The sequence below is a fragment of the Ascidiella aspersa genome, chromosome 8 (genome assembly GCF_963924565.1).
Source record: "Ascidiella aspersa chromosome 8, kaAscAspe10.2, whole genome shotgun sequence".
Taxonomy (NCBI): Eukaryota; Metazoa; Chordata; class Ascidiacea; order Phlebobranchia; family Ascidiidae; genus Ascidiella; species Ascidiella aspersa.
Window position 1 is genome coordinate 6654990 of NC_139454.1, and position 19409 is coordinate 6674398.

General features: G+C 36.5%; 2 protein-coding genes across 2 annotated transcripts; one reads left to right on the top strand and one right to left on the bottom strand.

The window, feature by feature from the left end:
- Positions 1-551: 551 nt before the first annotated feature.
- LOC146135556 (sodium-coupled monocarboxylate transporter 1-like) lies at positions 552-12510 on the bottom strand. Its single transcript, XM_083396075.1, has 13 exons — positions 12477-12510; positions 11778-11881; positions 9276-9464; positions 8485-8550; positions 7841-7960; positions 6881-7035; positions 5811-5951; positions 5355-5573; positions 4260-4372; positions 3249-3406; positions 2010-2257; positions 1318-1421; positions 552-814 (listed from the first exon to the last, which is right to left on the bottom strand). The coding sequence occupies exons 1-13, from the start codon at positions 12508-12510 to the stop codon at positions 552-554; spliced, it is 1914 nt and encodes a 637-aa protein (XP_083252201.1).
- A 1493-nt stretch (positions 12511-14003) lies between these two features.
- Positions 14004-18787, top strand: LOC146135557 (cytosolic sulfotransferase 3-like). Its single transcript, XM_083396076.1, has 7 exons — positions 14004-14214; positions 14833-14946; positions 15255-15364; positions 16252-16387; positions 16598-16713; positions 17353-17515; positions 18678-18787. Exons 1-7 carry the CDS (start codon positions 14004-14006, stop codon positions 18785-18787), a joined length of 960 nt encoding a protein of 319 aa, XP_083252202.1.
- Positions 18788-19409: the final 622 nt, after the last annotated feature.

Below are 19409 nucleotides of genomic sequence, written 5' to 3' on the forward strand. Positions count from 1 at the left end.
ATGACTTAAACCCAAAAGAGGATAGCAAAAAAGTTGGAAAGCACTAATATATATATATTTCTATCACGCCTTTGTGTCTGTTTCCGCAAATCTAAAGCTTGTTTATTGTGCAACCAAATATCAAATCAAAATTTTACGTATTGAAGAAAGCATATTAATCATGCGTATAGGTATATGACTATAGGTTTTAAATAAAAAGTATTTCGTCATTTTCATACCACATCTTTGTAGAACTACAGGAAGCCGTATTTTGGAAGGGTTTTACAGTAGGCCTACCCGTATCGAAAATATTTACATTCTTTTCACATTTTGCATACTGTTCACATTATATCCGCATCTTTTTCGGTGTTTGATGGTATCTTTATTTTGGCACACTTGAAATGACACAGCATTTCTTCCGCGTTTAACATTGCTAAAACGTTTGTGTGGTAGGTTTAGCGGCCCTCATTGCGCAATTCAGTGTAATGTTCATTTCGTTTGTACAGAGGTAGAATAGTTTAAGTTAGTAATTTATGGCGTAAAAAAGTGCGAAAGAGTCAAAGTAAGTTTTGTTAAACGTCCGTATCAGCCAGGAAAGACTCAAGCCTAGCTTTTTCCCCGTTTGGAACGCTTTCGGTCGACGGCAATTTAGTTTTGCCTCCGTCGGTGGACGCCTCTTTTAGCAAGTCTTTGGAGCCATCAGCAGTAAAGTAGCACTCCTTGCTCATTGAAGGAACACCGAAGCGAAAAAAACTGCGGACGTTTTCCGGTAGTAGGCTGTTGTCGACGAAAGGCACGAAAAGTTTAGGGTCCATCTTTTTCGGATCGTTTGCACCTGGACAAAATCAGTTTCATGTTATGGTGGAGTGAGCAATAAACATGATGTGATACTAAAAGTGCAATGTTAACTTAAGCCCTAAAAAGCTATATAGCTTAATCTATAACTAAATTACAAAATTAAAAATTGGACCCAAATTAATAATTCGATAAATGGGAAACAAATAATTCCATTTATTGGACTACCTTTTTTCATATTATATTGATCAAGCTTATGTGTCTTAGTGTCTTAGGGTATGTGTACACAGAAATTTGAAATTTGGACCGAAACTTAGCCAACGAAAACGATATACACAAAAAATGACAAACAAAAACCTTTTAATTCATTAAAAGATATAATGGATCTTTGGACCTGGGGAGATAGTTGGAACAATTCAAACAAACTATTTAGTTAATTCAAACAAATTTTAATAAAAAAACTAAGTTACTAGGAAACTATATTCACAAACATAATTCTATTGAAACTATAGTCATAGATATCAAGCAAATAATAAAACTTGCCTGTGAGAAACGACACCGCCAATCCGATGATAATGGTTGCAATCATTCCGACCATGCCAAGGTAAAGGTACGATACGGCGTACAAAGTGTCTGCTATCAGAGGTCTGTACAGAATAAACAAATGCTAATAGTTGCTGTAATGTTATAAAAGTAAGAAGTTTGTTAACATGTTCAAAAGTTGGGTTGGGGTGTCCCAACTCATATCATGTTGTTCAATTACGGCAAGAAGGTTGTCAAAACGAACACCAAATGACTGTCAAATTACTGATTGGGATTATTATATTAAATTTAATTGTTAATTAAAACCATGTGATTTGTGAAAGTTTCTTGTATTAACAGAATGTGGCAATGGCCTATGGTTGTTTCTCGACTTCTCCTCTCTGAGCCTGTGCAACTCAGTTGGTAGAGAAACGACGGTCCGGTATGACCGGAGGTCGTGAGTTCGAACCTCACTGATGGCTAGTTGTTCTTCCGGCCTGCCTTGCTTGCATCATTGATCGACAGACTCGGTTATTCTGCGATGGCTTTCGGGTTTCGGTGTTCTTATCAAGCTGGCGTGTATATTCTGTGTTGTTTGGGCAAATGCACCCCATGGACATTTACAAAACAGCATTGTACCTCTCCTTTCTGAAAATGCCATACATTACTTTTAAATAAATATATAGTAGAGCTTTGAAAGCATTGAGCATTACCTTTCACTTGCCGCATCGCTGGTCAAGGAAGTAAGAGCCTCGACTCCAGTAGCGGTGGTCGTCGAGCCGGTGTAATTCCCCGTTGTGACGTCAGCGTATGACGTCATCGGACCTGGTGACGTAACAGGACACATGTCGACTGATAGGGGTGGCAGGTGAAACGTACCAGGCTTGGGTCCGTACATTATGCTCCCGACCGCCATCCAGTTGGTCAGAACCAGGCTTGAAATAAGGCCGATCAGCGCACCCTTGAATAAGGACGCGAAACGTTCAAAACGTGATTTCAATATGTGATACATTTTTGTCCAGCATGAACTTAAGGGAAAGTAAAGTAAAGGAAGTAAGGGTATGGCGTGGGTTTTGTCAAGAGTGGTCAGCATCTTCACGGCAACCTGTCACTATTGGGGTACAGGTGCCGTTACGGAGGCAGGGTCCGAGGTTGGCAAATGCGCTTGACAGTATTTGTTTGGTTGTGGCGAATGAAGGGTCTGTTCTGTTCTTATGTTGGTTAGATATAGAGTTAAAGGTTTTGGTTAAGGGTTGGTTATTGTTTAATTTTATGTATTAAAAAAAATAAATGTTCGCCAGGAAAAAACGAAGTTTTTCTTTTTATCATTGAAATTTTCCAGAAAAAAAATGCTAAGTTATAAATAAACTTAATTATTTATTTAGACTTTGTGCTATGCATTGTACTTGCAATCGTTCGGTTCCATTTACCCCTAAGAAGTCGACCTACGTAGGACGTCGAAACGGTAGAGAACAAAAACATTTACCGAATAGGCTTTTTTGATTACTAAAATACTTCAACTCTTCTAGGCAAGTGGTGCACTACGCAAGCCGCAACTGCTGCAACTAAATGACGATGCAATTTACGTCACTTTACTGATTGCATCGTCATTTAGTTGCAGCAGTTGCGGCTTGCGTAGTGCACCACTTGCCTAGAACAGTTGATTTAGGTTTTTATTAGCGTATTCTTGACTTATGTTGTGTTATGTTTTTAAATACTGATGATGCTTATAGCGAAATATATTTATCTTTTTATTACATACAAACAAACTGATCTTCGGTTTATTAAGTTCTGTACTTAGTTTAATCTTTATCATTGATGTGCAACCAGAATCGTTTGTTTTCACCATTCGGATTCAGGCAGATTTTGTTATTCGAAAGAATACTTTGATTAAGAAAATAGTATTAATTATAAAATCTTAATATATTTTGAGTTAAGCATGTTTTACTCACTCGTGTATTTGTCCATGGCATAAAAATACCGAGCGTGTAAAGTCCAAGAATGGGCCCGAAGAAGACTCCGACCACCGTGATTGCCATCTGTATCACGGTCTTTCCCATAAAGCTAGTAAGATAAGCCATCGTGGTCACGATCACGCCGCACACCAAACCTGAAAACGAGCCGGTATCAATTAAAAGACACTCTAATACGGTATATTGGTTCTTAATTAGCTCAGCCCTAGGCTTCCAAGTGGGCACAGGATTCTGACACCAAAACAGAAAGTTTAAAATGCGCTACCATCTAAAAAATATGTTTTTATTTTCGCCCCGAGAAATCTATCACTAGTTAGGCCATAGCACAAAGTTCTCTCTCCTGCTTTTGCGTACCTATATGTACACCACACTCTATTGGGGTGGTTTCAAACATTGATAACTACTGAACCATTTCATTTACTCCATTCTGACCATACACAAAGAGTTAAACAAGCAGCTAACTACCATAAGATCATATATCAGATTCATAAAGAATTCCAAATACCAGGGTTATAGAGATTTTAGTCATTTTTTGCTATATGATTTTTTGTTTGTTTTTTAAGTAGAGCTATTGCTCATAATTATTTACTGATCTTAATGGTTTATTGTTTTTTCATATCGGTAATCGGATTGTGATTACACTTCTAATGACTTGGACTGGGACTTGACTTGTTATTTTCTGAAAAGTTAACTTGGATTTAAGTTGTTTTATTAATGCCCTGAATGGGACGTTTTAAAATGACTTGTTTACAATACTTCCAATTATTTCGCGGCACCCTTGAGCATTTAAGCATAAGATGTGGCACTCCACGGTACAGCGGCATCCCGGTTGTGAACCACTGCACTATTTCTCGTTTATGCGTTTGTATATTTACCTGAGTCAAAAATTGAAACCCATTGGTATATAGTTACATTTGATCCAAACGTCCGTCAGGGCTTTTCTTTTGGGGACATTTAAAGCAGATTGACTGATTTCCTACTTCAACTTACCTAAAATTTTGCTCAACTTCAATTTAAACTTTTCGCTCAACTTCGGGAAGCAGTGTAACAAGAAATCCTCCAGTATCAATCCGGACACTCCATTTATTCCTGAAGACACGGTACTGTAGATAAGAAAAAAATGATGAGTGCTTAGTGCCACACTCACCAACCACTTATCGTAACACACAAACACACTGTCACAACTATTGCACTCGCACTCTCGTTGACCACGCTCACACTTGCCCCACACTTACACTCAAACTCGGACTTACCTTTACACTTAACCTCCCAATGACACTTTTTTCCCCACGCCAATTCACACTCGCACTCAAACTTGGCCTTGCCTTTACGCTCACACTCCTATTCGATCGTAAACTCACCACCACAGTTATAATAACACTCACATTTACACTATCATTCTTACTCACAGTCATACTTATTCCAACACTCACTCTTACACTTACTCACAATCGCAGTCAAAATTATTCTCTCACTTACACTTCTACTAACACTCACACTTACACTGTCATTCACACTCTCAGTCATACTTATTCCATCACTCTATCTCACACCTACATTCACAATCGTAGTCCACACTTATTATCACAGTTACACTTATAATAACACTCACACTTACACTGTCACTCACACTCGTAGCCATATTTATTCCAACACTCACAATCGCAGTCACAATTATTGTCACACTTACACTTATAATACCACTTACAGTTACACTCCTATTCACACTTGCACTCCCACTCGCACTCAACCTCGGCTTTACATTTGTACCCACTCTTACATTTTCTCACAATCACGCTTATACTAACACTCACACTAACACTATCATTCACACTCACACTCAGGCCTAATCTATATACACACACTCAGACTTAAACTCAAACTCGTCTTCACACTCACACTGCCTAACAACATAATGTTTTTGAGTCCACTCACACTTAAACTCAAACTCGACCTTAAACCAACATGACACTTATACTAACACTCACATTACACTTACACACTTACATCTACACTCACAATCGCAGTCACGCTTATACTCACACTCACACTTAAACTCACAAACAAACATTCACACACACTCACCTTAACATCCCGCTGTAAGCTGCCGCTACGAAGAGCCCAGCCATTCCCGGAGTGTCCCGGAACACCTGAAGTACGAGGTAAGGAACCGATTGGTCGACGTTCGCGATAAGCCCCCTTTTGAAGGGGTCGCACCCCTCGAAATACGCGTACATCGCGCACCCGTTTAGCGCGGCGACAAAGAGAAGAAATGCCATCGGTACCCCGGACACTATAGAGGCTCTGGCAAAACAATCGAAAAACGTTAATTGCTTTTATCATTGCGAGGCAAAAAGCGACGCTTATTTCGTTTATAAAAAATTTTGTCCGACAAATATTTTAAAATACGTGGAATTTGCCCTCATAAAAATAACCTGAATACGTCATCGAAACGTTGGCACGTATAATAAAATGACTTTCGGACGAGCAATTGTATAATTCATGCATCGCCGGACTGTAAAACATTTTGTTTTTACTCACATCCTTGCGTCCCTGACGCTCTTGCACGACTGATATCGCTGTGTCATGAGTTGGTTGCAGCAAGCCGCCGCACTCCAGGTGGTTCCCATGCCAACGAAGATCGACCAGAAGCTCATCTTCACAGTAGGATCGAGACTGAAACTGAAACAAAAGATTTCATCACTTTAAAACGACTGAAATGAAGTCCAAGTCAAGTCATTTTTGAAAGAACTTAAGTCCAAGTCAGGTCATTTTGAATGAATCAAGAGTCGAGTCCCAGTCAAGTCATAATTAGCGGAAGTCAATTTTAAATTAAGTTCTTGTCTTAAAATTAAACGTTAAACTATAATAAAATTAATAAATTAGTCCATTATATTGCAAGTAAAATTACGTGCAAAATTTAAGATAAATAACTCAATTCTATAATTAAAAATGCTTAATAAAAAACCTATATTTCAACCCAAGTCATTTGTCCGAAAGTCTTGAGTTAAGTCAAGTCATTTGTCCAAATAACTTAAGTCAAGTCAAGTCATTTGTTAAAAAGACTTAAGTCAAGTCAAGTAATTTGAAAAGAGTGACTTAAGTCAAGTCATTTTAAAACCGTGACTTAAGACATTACAACACTGTCATGAATGTTGCTGCTGTACATAGGTTTGGTGCCCTTACGCCCAGTCACATTGTTATTGCCCTGATGAAGATTTTCTGTGTAGGTTATTGAAACGTCGTTACATTTAGTAAAACAAAATATTGCCGGAAGAACATTGTTACAATTGCTACAATGCCTGGCAACAATAACTTATTCATTAATAAAAGTGTCAAAAATTTTAATTTTGGTTGCCACCTCCTATAGTGTCCATGTTAGTTGTCATTCCTTTGATATTTGAGATATTTCTACAGAATTTTTTAGCGGACAGTAGCCAATGCAAAGCAGTTAAGGAAATGGCATACTCTTGCGCGAACTACTATTTTATAACATTACCTTATCAAACTGCTGTTGTCACTTATAACACACCAGTTTAATTTGAGATGCTCCGTTTTACATGTATAACTCATACAAGCGAGCAATTATCTGTTCTATCGCCAGAACTTACTTCCAAACGGTGTTTCGCTGTCCTCTATCCACGGCAGCCCATACCTCCCCCGGCCCTCCCAACATTATGCTGGTCTTAATGAACACGGCTAACGAACCACCCACCATAGTGACCGCTTGGATCGTATCTGTCCAAATAACCGCTTTTACTCCTCCCTGTCGACAAAGTTAATGTTGGACAAGGGTTTAAAAATGTTTTCGGTACACGGACGGCTCGTTTTTTCAGCCACGATTTTGTTCAATCTGTATCTTAACAATGGTTTGTATGCTGGCCCAATTTCAACTTGCTGGTAATTAACCAACAGGTGATTAAAGTTAAGAGATAACTTGGGTTTCGTATTACTAAGGTTGTTACCAGTAGACTGTAAACATGACATTTGACAGTCACTCTATGACGTATTTAGGAAACCTAAACGATAAAAGTTGTTTTCCTTTAAACCGCAGCTTAAGTTCCAAAAAAAATGATATCTGTTTACCAAACTGATAAAAAAAAGGGTGTGAAGTACTAATTTCTGCCAAAAAATGTTATTTGGTCATTGATGACTCTATTTATGCCTGACATCGCTACTGTTACGGATTGCAACGTGAGTTAATGCTGCAACCGTGTTTGTGTCAGCCATTTTGATCGCCTGTCTGAAATATGACAATTTGTATATATTAAGCTTCTGTTTGATATTATTTTATCAAGTAAACAGACGTTTAGCTCAGCAGAACAGTTAAAGCTATAACTCAAGTTATTGTAAATTAATTTTAATAGCGTTAGAAGTAATAAAATAAAGATGACAGGACATCAAATATGTTATTCGGTGTCAGGCCTAACATAGCTCATGATTACATGGCGTATACATCATACTTTCATTGCGAGATTATTACTACAGTAACCGTTAAACACAAAATACATACGAAAAGTTAAAAAAAAAACTGTCTAAATCCAACAGTACAAGTATATATTAATACCTACCAGTGTAGTGTAGAAAGTACATATCCCAGCAGTAAGCAAAATGCTGACCGTGAAATCCATTAAAGTTACCACGTTTAACGCCAGCGACGTGAGATATATTGTGAGACCCATGTAGAATGTCTGCATAATTCAAATTGTATTTTGTATCTAAGCGTACATAAAATGCAACAGGAATACAATGTAGGCCGGGACTTCCAACACTTTTCAGTCTACCTGACGTGTGTCAGAAAGCGCGCCAAAACATTTGGATCCACGTGACCTACTCAACACGCGTCAAGAGAAAAAATTCGGTAACCCAGCGAAGTTAATCCATGTTAATTTTAATCACGTATCTAAGGATACTCTTTACGCACACTAGATCCGAAAAAAATAAATCGAAATATGATATTGCAGAAAGACAAAATAATTAAATTACAATCAGTTGAACTGTGTATAAGTATCAGAATGACCCTTTTCCCTTTTGTTTATAAAGTCCCAAAAAGTATTTTGTGTAAAATCGGTTTATTTCTAGTAACTAAAAATCCCGAAAACACTTCGCGCGAACCGCAGTTTGGCAAGCTCTGCTGTCGACTACAGCTCATAATTCATGTTAACATCCTTTGATTGCACTAGAAATTTGGGTCGAATATATTTGACCAACTTACCATGTTGACGACGAGGATAAGGGAAGTCAGCCTTCGAACGCTGCTGTGAAAACGCAATTCCAAATACTTGGAAGAGAGGAAACATATTGGTTTAGATTGGCCAAGGTTGGTCTTTTATCCATTTTATTGTTAATCTTAATCTAATTTGAAATAACTGCAATGCCCTAATTTTAATAATTATTTTTTGATAAAATAAACATTTGTTGTCCAAAGTATGCCTATATCTGGTATGGAAACGGTAAATAAACCTATAAATTGTAGTCGTCTGTTTATAATAAAAGCTTAAAGGAAATTTAACCAGTGAAAGCCTGAGCAAAACTAACACATGAAAAGCGTTATCCCAAGTTCTATTTGTATCATATATTGAGAGACGCTTAACTCCAATTTGAAAAAATGGCGTAGTTACGCGTAAGTCATTGGTTTCAAAAAGCTTAATGGTCCTGTGCTGGCAGTGTAATGATCTCAAATTCTCTTTTGTTTGACGTCAGGTCTGAAGTATCCCACGACAAATTTTTAGAAAAACAGTTAGAACCTTGAATTTAGGAAATATTGAATTACAAAAATACGCCTATAAATTTAAGGGAGTTTGTAATGCAAACAGAAAAACTTGTTTCTGTAGTTACAGCGATGGTGGATACTGGGGTAGCCTACTCGAAAAATCCTGAAATTATCTGGTTTCCGTAACTCCTAAAGGGAGCTTAGCACAGCAAACATGTTTAACATCCGTTTGTTTAAACAGCCCCTGGTGGCATTCAAACAAGGCAATAACCTATATAGGCCCTTATACACACCTCGTAGACCGACGAAATCTGCAACCGGTGGTAGAGGGGAATGTAGTAGAGACAGGCGACGGCGACTTGCACAAGGGTAGCGGCGCTGAACCAGAATACGATGGTGCCGGTGAGATAGGAGTGGGTCGGGTAACCCAGCACCGTAATCGACGATATAAATGTGACACCGATTGAAATGCCGACAGGAATCTGAAAGGTCGCGGGCAAAAAAAAGTTGCCATAAGACGACCTAAATTCTTCTGCATTTCAACAAGGGTTTATCCCGTTGACACATTGCTGGGTTTTTAACGCGGCTCTTTAAAAAGTCTTGTCCACATGTTAGCATTTAGGGAATTAGTAGTTGTGAAAAACTCACGGGAATGTACATACAAACTTAAAAACGTAAATCTTACCTAAATGGAAAAATGAAACATTTAACTTTGAGGCTTGATGAACTATTTGAAAATGTAAAATGTAAACACTTGTGTCAATGCTTTGCTATGATTAAGCAGAACAATTAAAGAGCACTCCCAAAATAATTAATTTCGTAATTTTATATGTTAACATTGCACATTTCAGTGTAAGTGTTTTATGAGTAATTTAATTATGTAAGCATTCTATTATTTGCGGTCAAAGGTCACTGAGCACATGGTGCCTTGACATTATAGTTGTCCTTAGGACAACTCCTTGCTAGTTACATGTTGGTGTTTGGAAATTATAATGTTTTTGTTTTTATACCATATTTTGTAAACAGGAGTGAAACTTTTTATAACAGTGTTTCTCAATCTTGTTTTGCAATACGGCAGCGTAGCTTTGGCGAGCCTATAGCATTAATCAACTCAAATTTATTGAAAGAATATCATGTCTTCACATTTCTTCCACAAATTTTTCTGAGGACCAACATTAATACACCTAACGATAAGAACTACTGAATGAGGCGACCAAATTTTGGGTCGCAATCCATAGGTTGAGAAACACTGTTTTGTGCTATGGCTTACCATAAAACATTATTTCCGAGGCCCATCGTGTATAATTAATATGAAATCAACTAATTCATGCCCCTGACCTTGGGGTTTCCAAGTGGTAAATATTTGCTCGTCGACAAATGGAGGTGCGAACAATACATTTACGCAAATAGTTCGCAAGTTGTGTAGTTTGTGGTTTTTCGTTGTTTGATGGGGCTGTTTGTCTCAGTGCTGCGCCCGTAATGCCGAACAATTTAACAATAGGACTGCTGGGTTGTTTCCAAGGTGGTTTTCTATTTATTTGCGAAATGGTTTATGATTTGCCACATTGAAATACCCAGCGGAATGTAAACACAATTAGCGCTCAGAAAACATATAAAGAACGAGTATTCGTTTGACATTTGAATTATATAAAAGTAGCTATAATATGGTAACCACTGCAGACTTGTTATTTGCAAAACGCTTTAAGAAGATAACACCGCATCAAATCAACAGCACCATACATTTCTCCCTAATGATTCATTTCATGACTTAATTACATAAATATATTACCCAATATAAACCTTAGGCAAAAATTATTCGTTAACAACTGGTTTTCCGAACTATTTTTCAAACCAAGCTCCTTTGAACCGATGAATCAGTTCCATAAACTACAGGGATCGCTTAGCCGCGAGTTATTGTCGATTCAGACTCGTAACGTATCAATTTTAAGAATCAAGTCGATATATTTTGGAGGCTTCAACAGCGTGATGGCGTTTATTTGACTAATTCCCCAATTTGAAAATTATTGCGCGACATTTTAGCGCACACTCCCTATTTAGAGTGACAATAAATTTAGGTAAGAAAGGTTTGAGTGAAAGTAAGTAAGAAACCAAGAGATGTTTATTATTTCTGACCGTTTAAACTCATGGCTTCTTGCGCTTATAAATGTAAGAACTGGTGGCTCTTAGTCTCTGACTTATGAATCAACACCTGTTCGGTAAACAAAACGAAGACCAAGGGATAAGCCAGTTCGAAGTTACGGCCGTGTTCTAAATAAGTCATTTATGAAAATGACTTAAGTCCCAGTCAAGCGTTTGTAAAAAAACTTAAGACCAAGTATTTTTGAACAAATAACAAGTCAGGCTGTCCCAGTCAAGTCATATTTAGAGCAAGTCAGTTCCAAGTCATGTCGCCCCCAATTGAACTATTAAAATGTACGAACTCTTCCGATTATAAGCAATAACTCAACTAAAACATCACAAAATTGCAAGCTAATTTTTTTATGGCAAGCAAATTTTTTTATGCAAAACTCAAAACAAATGACCGAACTTTATTATTTGTTCAAAAGGCTTATATCAAGTCAAACCTTTTAAAAATAATGGATTAGGTGCACTTAAGTTAAGTCAAGTCATTTCGCTCAAAAGACCAAGTCACGTCAAGCCAAGTCAAAACATTTTGCTTAAAATACGTAATTCAAGCCAATTAATTTGAAAACAGTGACTTAAGTGCACTTAAGTCAAATCATTGACTTAAGTCATTATAACACTGAGTGAAGGTATGCGTCTTTCTGACTCACGGGAGACATATTCCTGCTGCCGAAGTAGTAGCTGTCAACAGAGGTCGTGTTCCGATCTTTAAAGGCGTAGAAGATTCCCACCAGGGCGGCGATCGCTAGCATTCCTGCCACAAGACGCGGTACAAGTTTACTACTTTGCTTGTTGTCACTTTACTCCTCATATCGTGGTTCCTATAGCTGCCCTTCAGTTAATTGAACCAACAAGTCTTTGGGAAAACATAACTTAATGTCTTTCGGACAAAATACTTGGAGGGAAGTATAACATTACTTGTCTTCGCAAAAAGTTTTTAATAGAGAAATAATACTTTCACTTGATAGCCTACTTTTAATATTTATAGCAATCAATTTAGTTTATAGGATAACATTTACAACTTACAAGATGTTGACTGTTGTATTTTTTTAAATTGTCCAATTTTCTCCAAAATGATTTTTCATGAGAGATGTTTAAAGTTGTTATGCGAATTTTGTTAATGTTGCACTAAAATATTGTAAAGCACTAAAATCAATTAATAAATAACAAATACAATAAAGTTTATCGATAAAAGCTTCGTAAAATGAAAAACAAGTAATCTGTGTCAGTTAATTCCATGAACATACAATAATTAGGAAAGCATTCTAAAATAAAGGTAAGTTTAACAATTCGAGAAATGACAATGTTACCTTCGAGAAAGAGATACCAAATTTAAACGAAATACTTACCGATAAAGACAACGTAGTCGACAGTTCCAAACATAATGCTGACTTGCGAAGTGCCTTTAAACGAGACAAAAAACAAACCAAAAACTACAATCCCTGACATATGTTGTTTAATATTTTTGTCGTATTTTAACAGGTTTTGAAAATAAAATGTTGTTTGATTACGTCATGGACGTAGAACTCTAAAAAACGCACGCGATGTAGTTAATTAATAAACATATATATATTCTATATGTAACTGAGTCCTAAACATTTTTTATGGCGTCTTTAGGGTATTTTAAACTAATTTGAAAAGGTTCACATAAAATAAAATGTATCTATTTCTACGAAGCCAACGTCGATAGGACATTTCCCTATTGCGAGAAACTCAGATTACCACAGAGAATTGACAACGCCTAAATGAGAAAACTTGAGCACTATACGTCTTCTACACCCATGCAATTTATTGCAGAAAAGCACAGCAGTATATGGGCTCACAGCGTTTGACATTGGCGAATGACTAGGCGCAATTAATGTCACCTGTTGGGGCCGCTCCTTCACTTGAAACAGTCGAAAAAAGTTACACCAGGTTGGGCGTCCAAACAAGACTCTGTAAACAAAAAATACCCGTAATTTGCCTCTTATTGACATTGCGCCAGGGGATTAGGATGCCTAACTGGGCCACATGCACACACAGCAACCTGTACACTTTTTCTGGCATGTCTGCATACCTTTGGCTGCCGGTTCCATGTCAGCACAATTTTCAAAGTTGGCCGAAAAATCCCACGATCAAATACTGTAACTTTACTGGCGCTGTAGGCCTATCTTATATTTTCTTATGTCCGGCATTTGAAAAAACAACATCGCAATTTTATGGGGTAAAAAACTTTTTAGGCGGCTAGATAGGCCAAGTATTCCAATAAGTTTTACACCAAATAGGTACCTATATGCATAAAATATGTTTCATTCAGTTTTGCCGTTTTTTTAACTTAACTTGTAAACATAGTGTTACAAGATGGAAAATGGTAGAATTATAAGGCAAACAAAACTAAAGTATTTTATTATATTTTATTTTTTTATACCCTCCCACTAAAAGGTAGAGTATGTGGAAAAGTAAATAAAAGAAAGTTCAGTTTCGTCGGATATACAGTAGGTCACCGTGACGTAAAAATTGAAAACTTGGATCTTTGGTATAAAGAGGGCAGTAAAGAGCTGTAAACGACTGACAATAAACTTATTCAGTCAATAAAAATATCCATGGAAGTTGCTAAGCACACCTAATATAAGGTCATGCATTGCGTTACAATTATTAACATTTTTGATTTGGGTATGTCAATGTTTTATGATGTATTAAACTACTGTAGTAACAGTTTAGTAAGTTGCACAGCGTTGGATGTCGATAAATGTATAAACGCATTGACAGCAGGATCGGTATGTTTGCACAGGTGCAAGTGCAAATAAGTTCTCCGCTCAACTCTGCTTGCTCAGTTGTCAAGCTCAAGCTCCCTCAGTAAAACGTTTGCAAACCACAGTCGAACTGTCAGCAAAAGAATGGATGAGTTATCAAAGAATCTGCCGCAAAGCTGCGTTGAATTGCTCCCTAAGGTTGAATCTTTCTTCCTTGAATTGTCGGATGCAAAGCCGGTCCCTTACAAAGGTCACCTTCTGGGGACGGTTTTTCCGGCTGAAACTGTAAAGTTGGCTAACGAGAAATGGCGCCCGAAAGACGGGGACGTTCTTGTGGCGTCTCACAAGAAAACTGGTAAGTTAAACGTGTCTGCTGGCCGTTAAAATAAAAATTTTCTGATATTTTTGTATTATGTAAGTTGTTGAAACCGGTGATTCTTAACCACTTGTTTGTGGCGACCCAACTACTAAGCTTAAGTACATCCGCAAAGCTTTAGCGACCCAATTGATTTGTTGAACTGTTATAAGAGAACAAACAAAACACTTTGGCATAAATAAATTCAGATTTAAATATATTGATCCATATCTTAGTATGTGTTTACCAGTTTTCCCAAATTTTGGAATAGGCTAACATATCGCTTAAAACCAATCTCACTAAATCGAACCAAGTGAACTACTGTAGCCGGCGACCCAACCAAATTAAACGGCGATCCAATTTGGGGTCGCGACCCATAGGTTGAGAAACCCTAGTTTAATCCATGATAACCAAAAAATTGGAAAGATTACCGCTGGACTATTATTTGTTACATTAAAAGTAGAAATTATATAATGTAGTGGTATCTATTTTTCTCCTTAAATTCATTTTTATAAAAATATTTTTGCATATTGTTTTATCGTCATTTATTCGTTGATTGTTGAATAAAAACTTCAGGGGCTATAGTAAAAAAGGTCTGTATGGTTTTATTTCACTCAGGAACGTCGTGGACCCGGGAGATAGTGCGTTTGATCATATACATGAACAACCCTGAACTGGAGCGCTTATCAAGATCTGTTCCGATAGTACTCGCCTATATTGAGTCCGGGCCTCGTAAGTCTATATAAGTTTTTTCGCAAACTTCTTTGATTTCCTGCACCGTATACATCAAAGATAAATAGATTGCGGAATACCTTTCTCTAACTTTTTGGCTTGTTTGGTTACCGTAATGTTATACAACAAAGGAAACTAATATGCCATACATCAACTGTCCATAACGTAGGAAAACATTTCTTGAAGTTTAACACTCTAAGCCTAATTTATCAAACAATTACCAATAGCCAAACAAATTGAAAAAAGTACAGTCTTGACCCACCCAAAATAGCTCTTCTGATTTACCCTGTATAAATTGGTGTTTGCAGCTTGCACTCTTGAGATATTGGACAACATTCCACTACCGAGAAGAGTTATTGCTTCCCATTCTGTTACGCAGATATTGAACTTAGAGGAATACCTGAAAAGGGACATTAAGGTTAAGTACCAGTAGCTGTAACGATCAGATGAACGACTCTTTACCTTGACTTTCGCCATCCAAAAATATGTTTAAACTTATCTAAATCATTTATGGTTTGATTTTGTTTGAAGAAATATAATTTTCTTTCCATTAAATATTTTACGTTTTAAGGTTTATCATGCTGTATCAGATATTGGCCCATTAAATTAAAATCATCTGTTGAAGTTAGGAAATTAATGCAAAACTTGTTGAGATAACAAAAATAAAGAAAAACGATGTTTTTTTTATTAATATGTCTATTCGTGGGTTGTTATTTTGTCCATTTATTTCGACAAAACAAACGGCTCTATATTTTCAAGTTTTTAAATAATTTAGAAAAGTCAATCAGAGTTAATAAACAGCGACAAATGCTCTGTATTGGTGATCCTTAACCTTTGGAAGCATCTGAGCCATTTTAATGATTAACAACCAACCACACCAAAGAAGGCAATGGGCGTTTTATCTATTTCAATTTGGAAATGTTTCTCCTCCCATTTACTCTGAAATGGCTTTTTTTCTTGCTGAACTACGCAAGCTTTATTCGAAGATTGTTTTGACATCGCATTGCGTTATGTGTAGGGGCGTATTCACTACTTTTGTTTAGGGGTAGTGAAATTTTCCGGGATGACGTTACAATAAGTTACCTCATTAAACAATTAATTTAAAAAAAATCTGCTGTTGTCGAGCGAACTGGAGTGCAAATATGCCTCGGCAAAATCATTTTGTTTTTGAAACCTAATGGAGACGCTAAATAAAAAAAGATGGTTACAAGACGCATCTCTCTTGGAGCCTCGGTTGAGAACCACTAATCTACATTATTTCTGTGTAATTAAGAGAAGTTGCCGTTTTAGATTCTTTATATGCAGGTGATTAACGTGATGAGAAACCCCAAAGATCAGGCCGTTTCCCTTTTCCATTTCGTTACCACTGGGCAGTATGCATCAAATCCAATCTACAGTGACGTGAAAGACTGGAATTCGTTTTTCGAACACCTAATAGCTGGTAATATATAGAGACAAACTGTTTAGAACATATTTAGGTCTCATAAGTTTCTAAATGGCTCGAAAACACGGGATAACTTTGTTTAAAGTTTTGTTTGTCTACAATGTTGATAGATTAAACGATGAGCATAGAGGACCTAAAAGTCCAAAAAAGTCCATAAACTAATTTTGTTTCGCAAGATAAACTAACTGTTATCTTTTGTTGTCAAAGGTCGACTTGCAACGGACGTTTTAGAAGGCGAATTCTACCCATATTACATTCTGTCCTGGCATACCTATATGAACCACCCAAAGGTCCTCTTTCTTCGCTACGAAGATTTAAAGAAGGTATATATACCTAATTTGTTTTTCACAACAGTTTATTTTGTAACTGTACAATAAAAAACTGACGATGGCGCCTTTAGCGATTGTAAGATAAAAATCGAAGGAGGAACAAATGAAGCCTATATATATGCGCATAACTAAAAATTATACTTTTTTTTAAATTAATTCATAATCTTTCTTCTTCTTCTTAAATGGCTTAAGCGAGCGGGCGATTTTTAGTTTTATTTAGCGTGAAAGTAGTTTTCGGAATAGCAAAACATTATACTGATTTGATTTGCGCCAACATTTTTGGATAAATAATCCAATTTTAAGAAAAAATGCCTAATGAAAACACTTGATTTTCAACCCAAGTCATTTGTCTAAAAGACTTAAGTCAAGTCAATTCATTTACCCAAAAGACTTAAGTCAAGTCAGTTTCCCAAAAGACTTGTGACAAGTATAAAGACATTGAAAAACAGTGACTTAAGTGCACATAAGTCAAGTCATTGACTTAATTCGTTACAGCACTGGAATTTGTCATGTAAAACCAAGTTTAAAAACATTGGGAAACAACGTCGTTTGTGTCGTTCTATCACCGGTCATTCAGTTTCAAGTGGTGTAGTCAGGGTTCAGTCAGTTAAAAAAACACCTCCATTCATTTAGCGCCACGTTGCTTCGATCAAGAAAATCGCAACCTTCATCGGATGCGAGCTGAGTCATGATGACGCCGTAAAAATTGCCGAACGCACGACATTCAAAAGCATGAAGAACAATGATCAGTTGGCTGACAGCAAAGTATTTAAATCATTGAACCTGTACAGAAAAGGTATTGTCTTTGTTGCTATTTGGTCGAGAAATCGTTTTTTATTTTAAATAATATGATAATTGCTCCTGTTTGTTAGTTTTTAGTTTGTCACAATTATTGGATTGTATTAAATGTTTTTTCATTAAAATTTTAAAACAAGCCAGAAACTAAGTAAAGCACTGCGAAAACTAATAATTCATTTTCATCAAGAATGTAATTAGTTAATCACTTTTCCAAAATATTCTCACCTTGTTATGTCGTTTCAAAATATACCAAAATAATCTTGTTAAAACAAGGAACATGTTTTTATCAGTGGTGTTGTTAATCTTGTTTTAACTATTGGAAAATTAAAGTCGCTACAACAGTAGCACAACGCCCAAATGTCGTGTTCCCTGCACCAACAGTCCAACAGTAATAATAAGGAATGTCCGATAATATCGGATGGAAGTCGATACCTAAAGCCAAGCAGTAGTATCGATACTCCTAACCAGTGTTTTCTAAGGTGTTTTGAGGGACCGAAACGGTCCCCCAAATTTCTCCAGCGGTTTCCCAAATGTTGGACTTGCAACTTTTTGGTATTTAAATGAAACACTTGCGGGCTCTTAAAACTACTTAGCGGTCACCCAAACCAAACCTTAAAAAAAACCTGCTCCTAACTAGGATGGTATCTGTTCCGATTCGAAACCAATAGATATTTTGGCCATGAATTGCCGCCCTATACGACTATTTCTATCTTGAAAGCTAATTTTTGTCTATTTAGGGTAAACCACTGATGGCAATTAAACTTTTTAACACTAATAGTAATAGTAAAATTTGCCTTAGTAACCTGAACACATTATCTTCACACGTTTTAGTTAATCTATTTTGTTTGTAGGAGAATACTAATGGCGTCATTGGTATCCAAAAGGATCGCGATAGGTTTGTTTAAAATATTGAGTGTCGCTAGATAATGAATCGCAAAGCCAAAAAATAAGATGTTTCGATACGATCTTGTATCACCTTCAGTTAATGTGTGCCGAGCTCTTGGCTTTTCAATTCATTATCAAGCTACATTACAGATCCGTGCATTGACTACCCAAGGATGTTCAATGTCGGTATCGGATGAAAATGTTAAGTGAAAAAAAAAAAAGAAGTTAAGTGAAAAATGTTAACATCGTATTTTACTAATGTGTGCATGTTTTAGGCGAAGTGGGCGAATGGAAAAACTACTTCACCGTAGCACAGTCGGAAAAGATGGACGAAATATTACGCGAAAAACTCAAGGGAACTGGAATAACGTTTGAATATGACTAGAACATGTCACCTCATTCTGACTTTCCGTTATTTAAAAGGAATGCTTAGAACAAACGCTCTTGGTGCTTTGTTGTACATTGTGCTATCAAATGTAATGTTGTTTGGCGTTTTAATTGAAATATGTAATTTGAATTTAAAATAGCGTATTATGTTTGCTTATTTAAATTGTTTTTTTTTCTATATAAACTATGGTTTTACGCTTGTATACATAATTTAATGCCATTGATAATCTTTTTTAAACAAACGATAACTTTACAAAGTATGGATTAAATTCTGAATTACAATGCTTGATTTAATAGACAGGTCAATATTATTATAGAAATCTAGTCCACTGCGCTATTTAAACATTAAAAAAAACGAACTTTAAAACGGAAAAAAATGATGTTATAGATATATATGTGGGCATATTCTTATATCAGTACTTTTATGATCAGGCATGCACCTATTAAATGACTTAAATTCTGCTAGCTTTTTTCACGGCCTTTGGAGTTTAGAACATGAATCAAGAAGTCCGTCAACGTGTGTAAGTAGGTCAGCGAACTGGTCGTTCACGCCGGCAAGCAAATAAATATACAGAGAATTTTAGGATCGGGTTTCAAGCGTGGAGGCTTTAGAGATATTG

Coding starts and splice junctions, on each gene's coding strand:
- LOC146135556 (XM_083396075.1), bottom strand. CDS start 12,510: ATGTTTGGAACTGTCGACTACGTTGTCTTTATCG. Junction 9,465..11,777: donor GCAGCAGGAATATGTCTCCC/GTGAGTCAGAAA, acceptor GCGACCTTTCAG/ATTCCTGTCGGCATTTCAAT. Junction 5,952..6,880: donor CAGCGAAACACCGTTTGGAA/GTAAGTTCTGGC, acceptor CTTTTGTTTCAG/TTTCAGTCTCGATCCTACTG.
- LOC146135557 (XM_083396076.1), top strand. CDS start 14,004: ATGGATGAGTTATCAAAGAATCTGCCGCAAAGCTGCGTTGAATTGCTC. Junction 16,714..17,352: donor GCTACGAAGATTTAAAGAAG/GTATATATACCT, acceptor CCATTCATTTAG/CGCCACGTTGCTTCGATCAA. Junction 17,516..18,677: donor ATTGAACCTGTACAGAAAAG/GTATTGTCTTTG, acceptor TGCATGTTTTAG/GCGAAGTGGGCGAATGGAAA.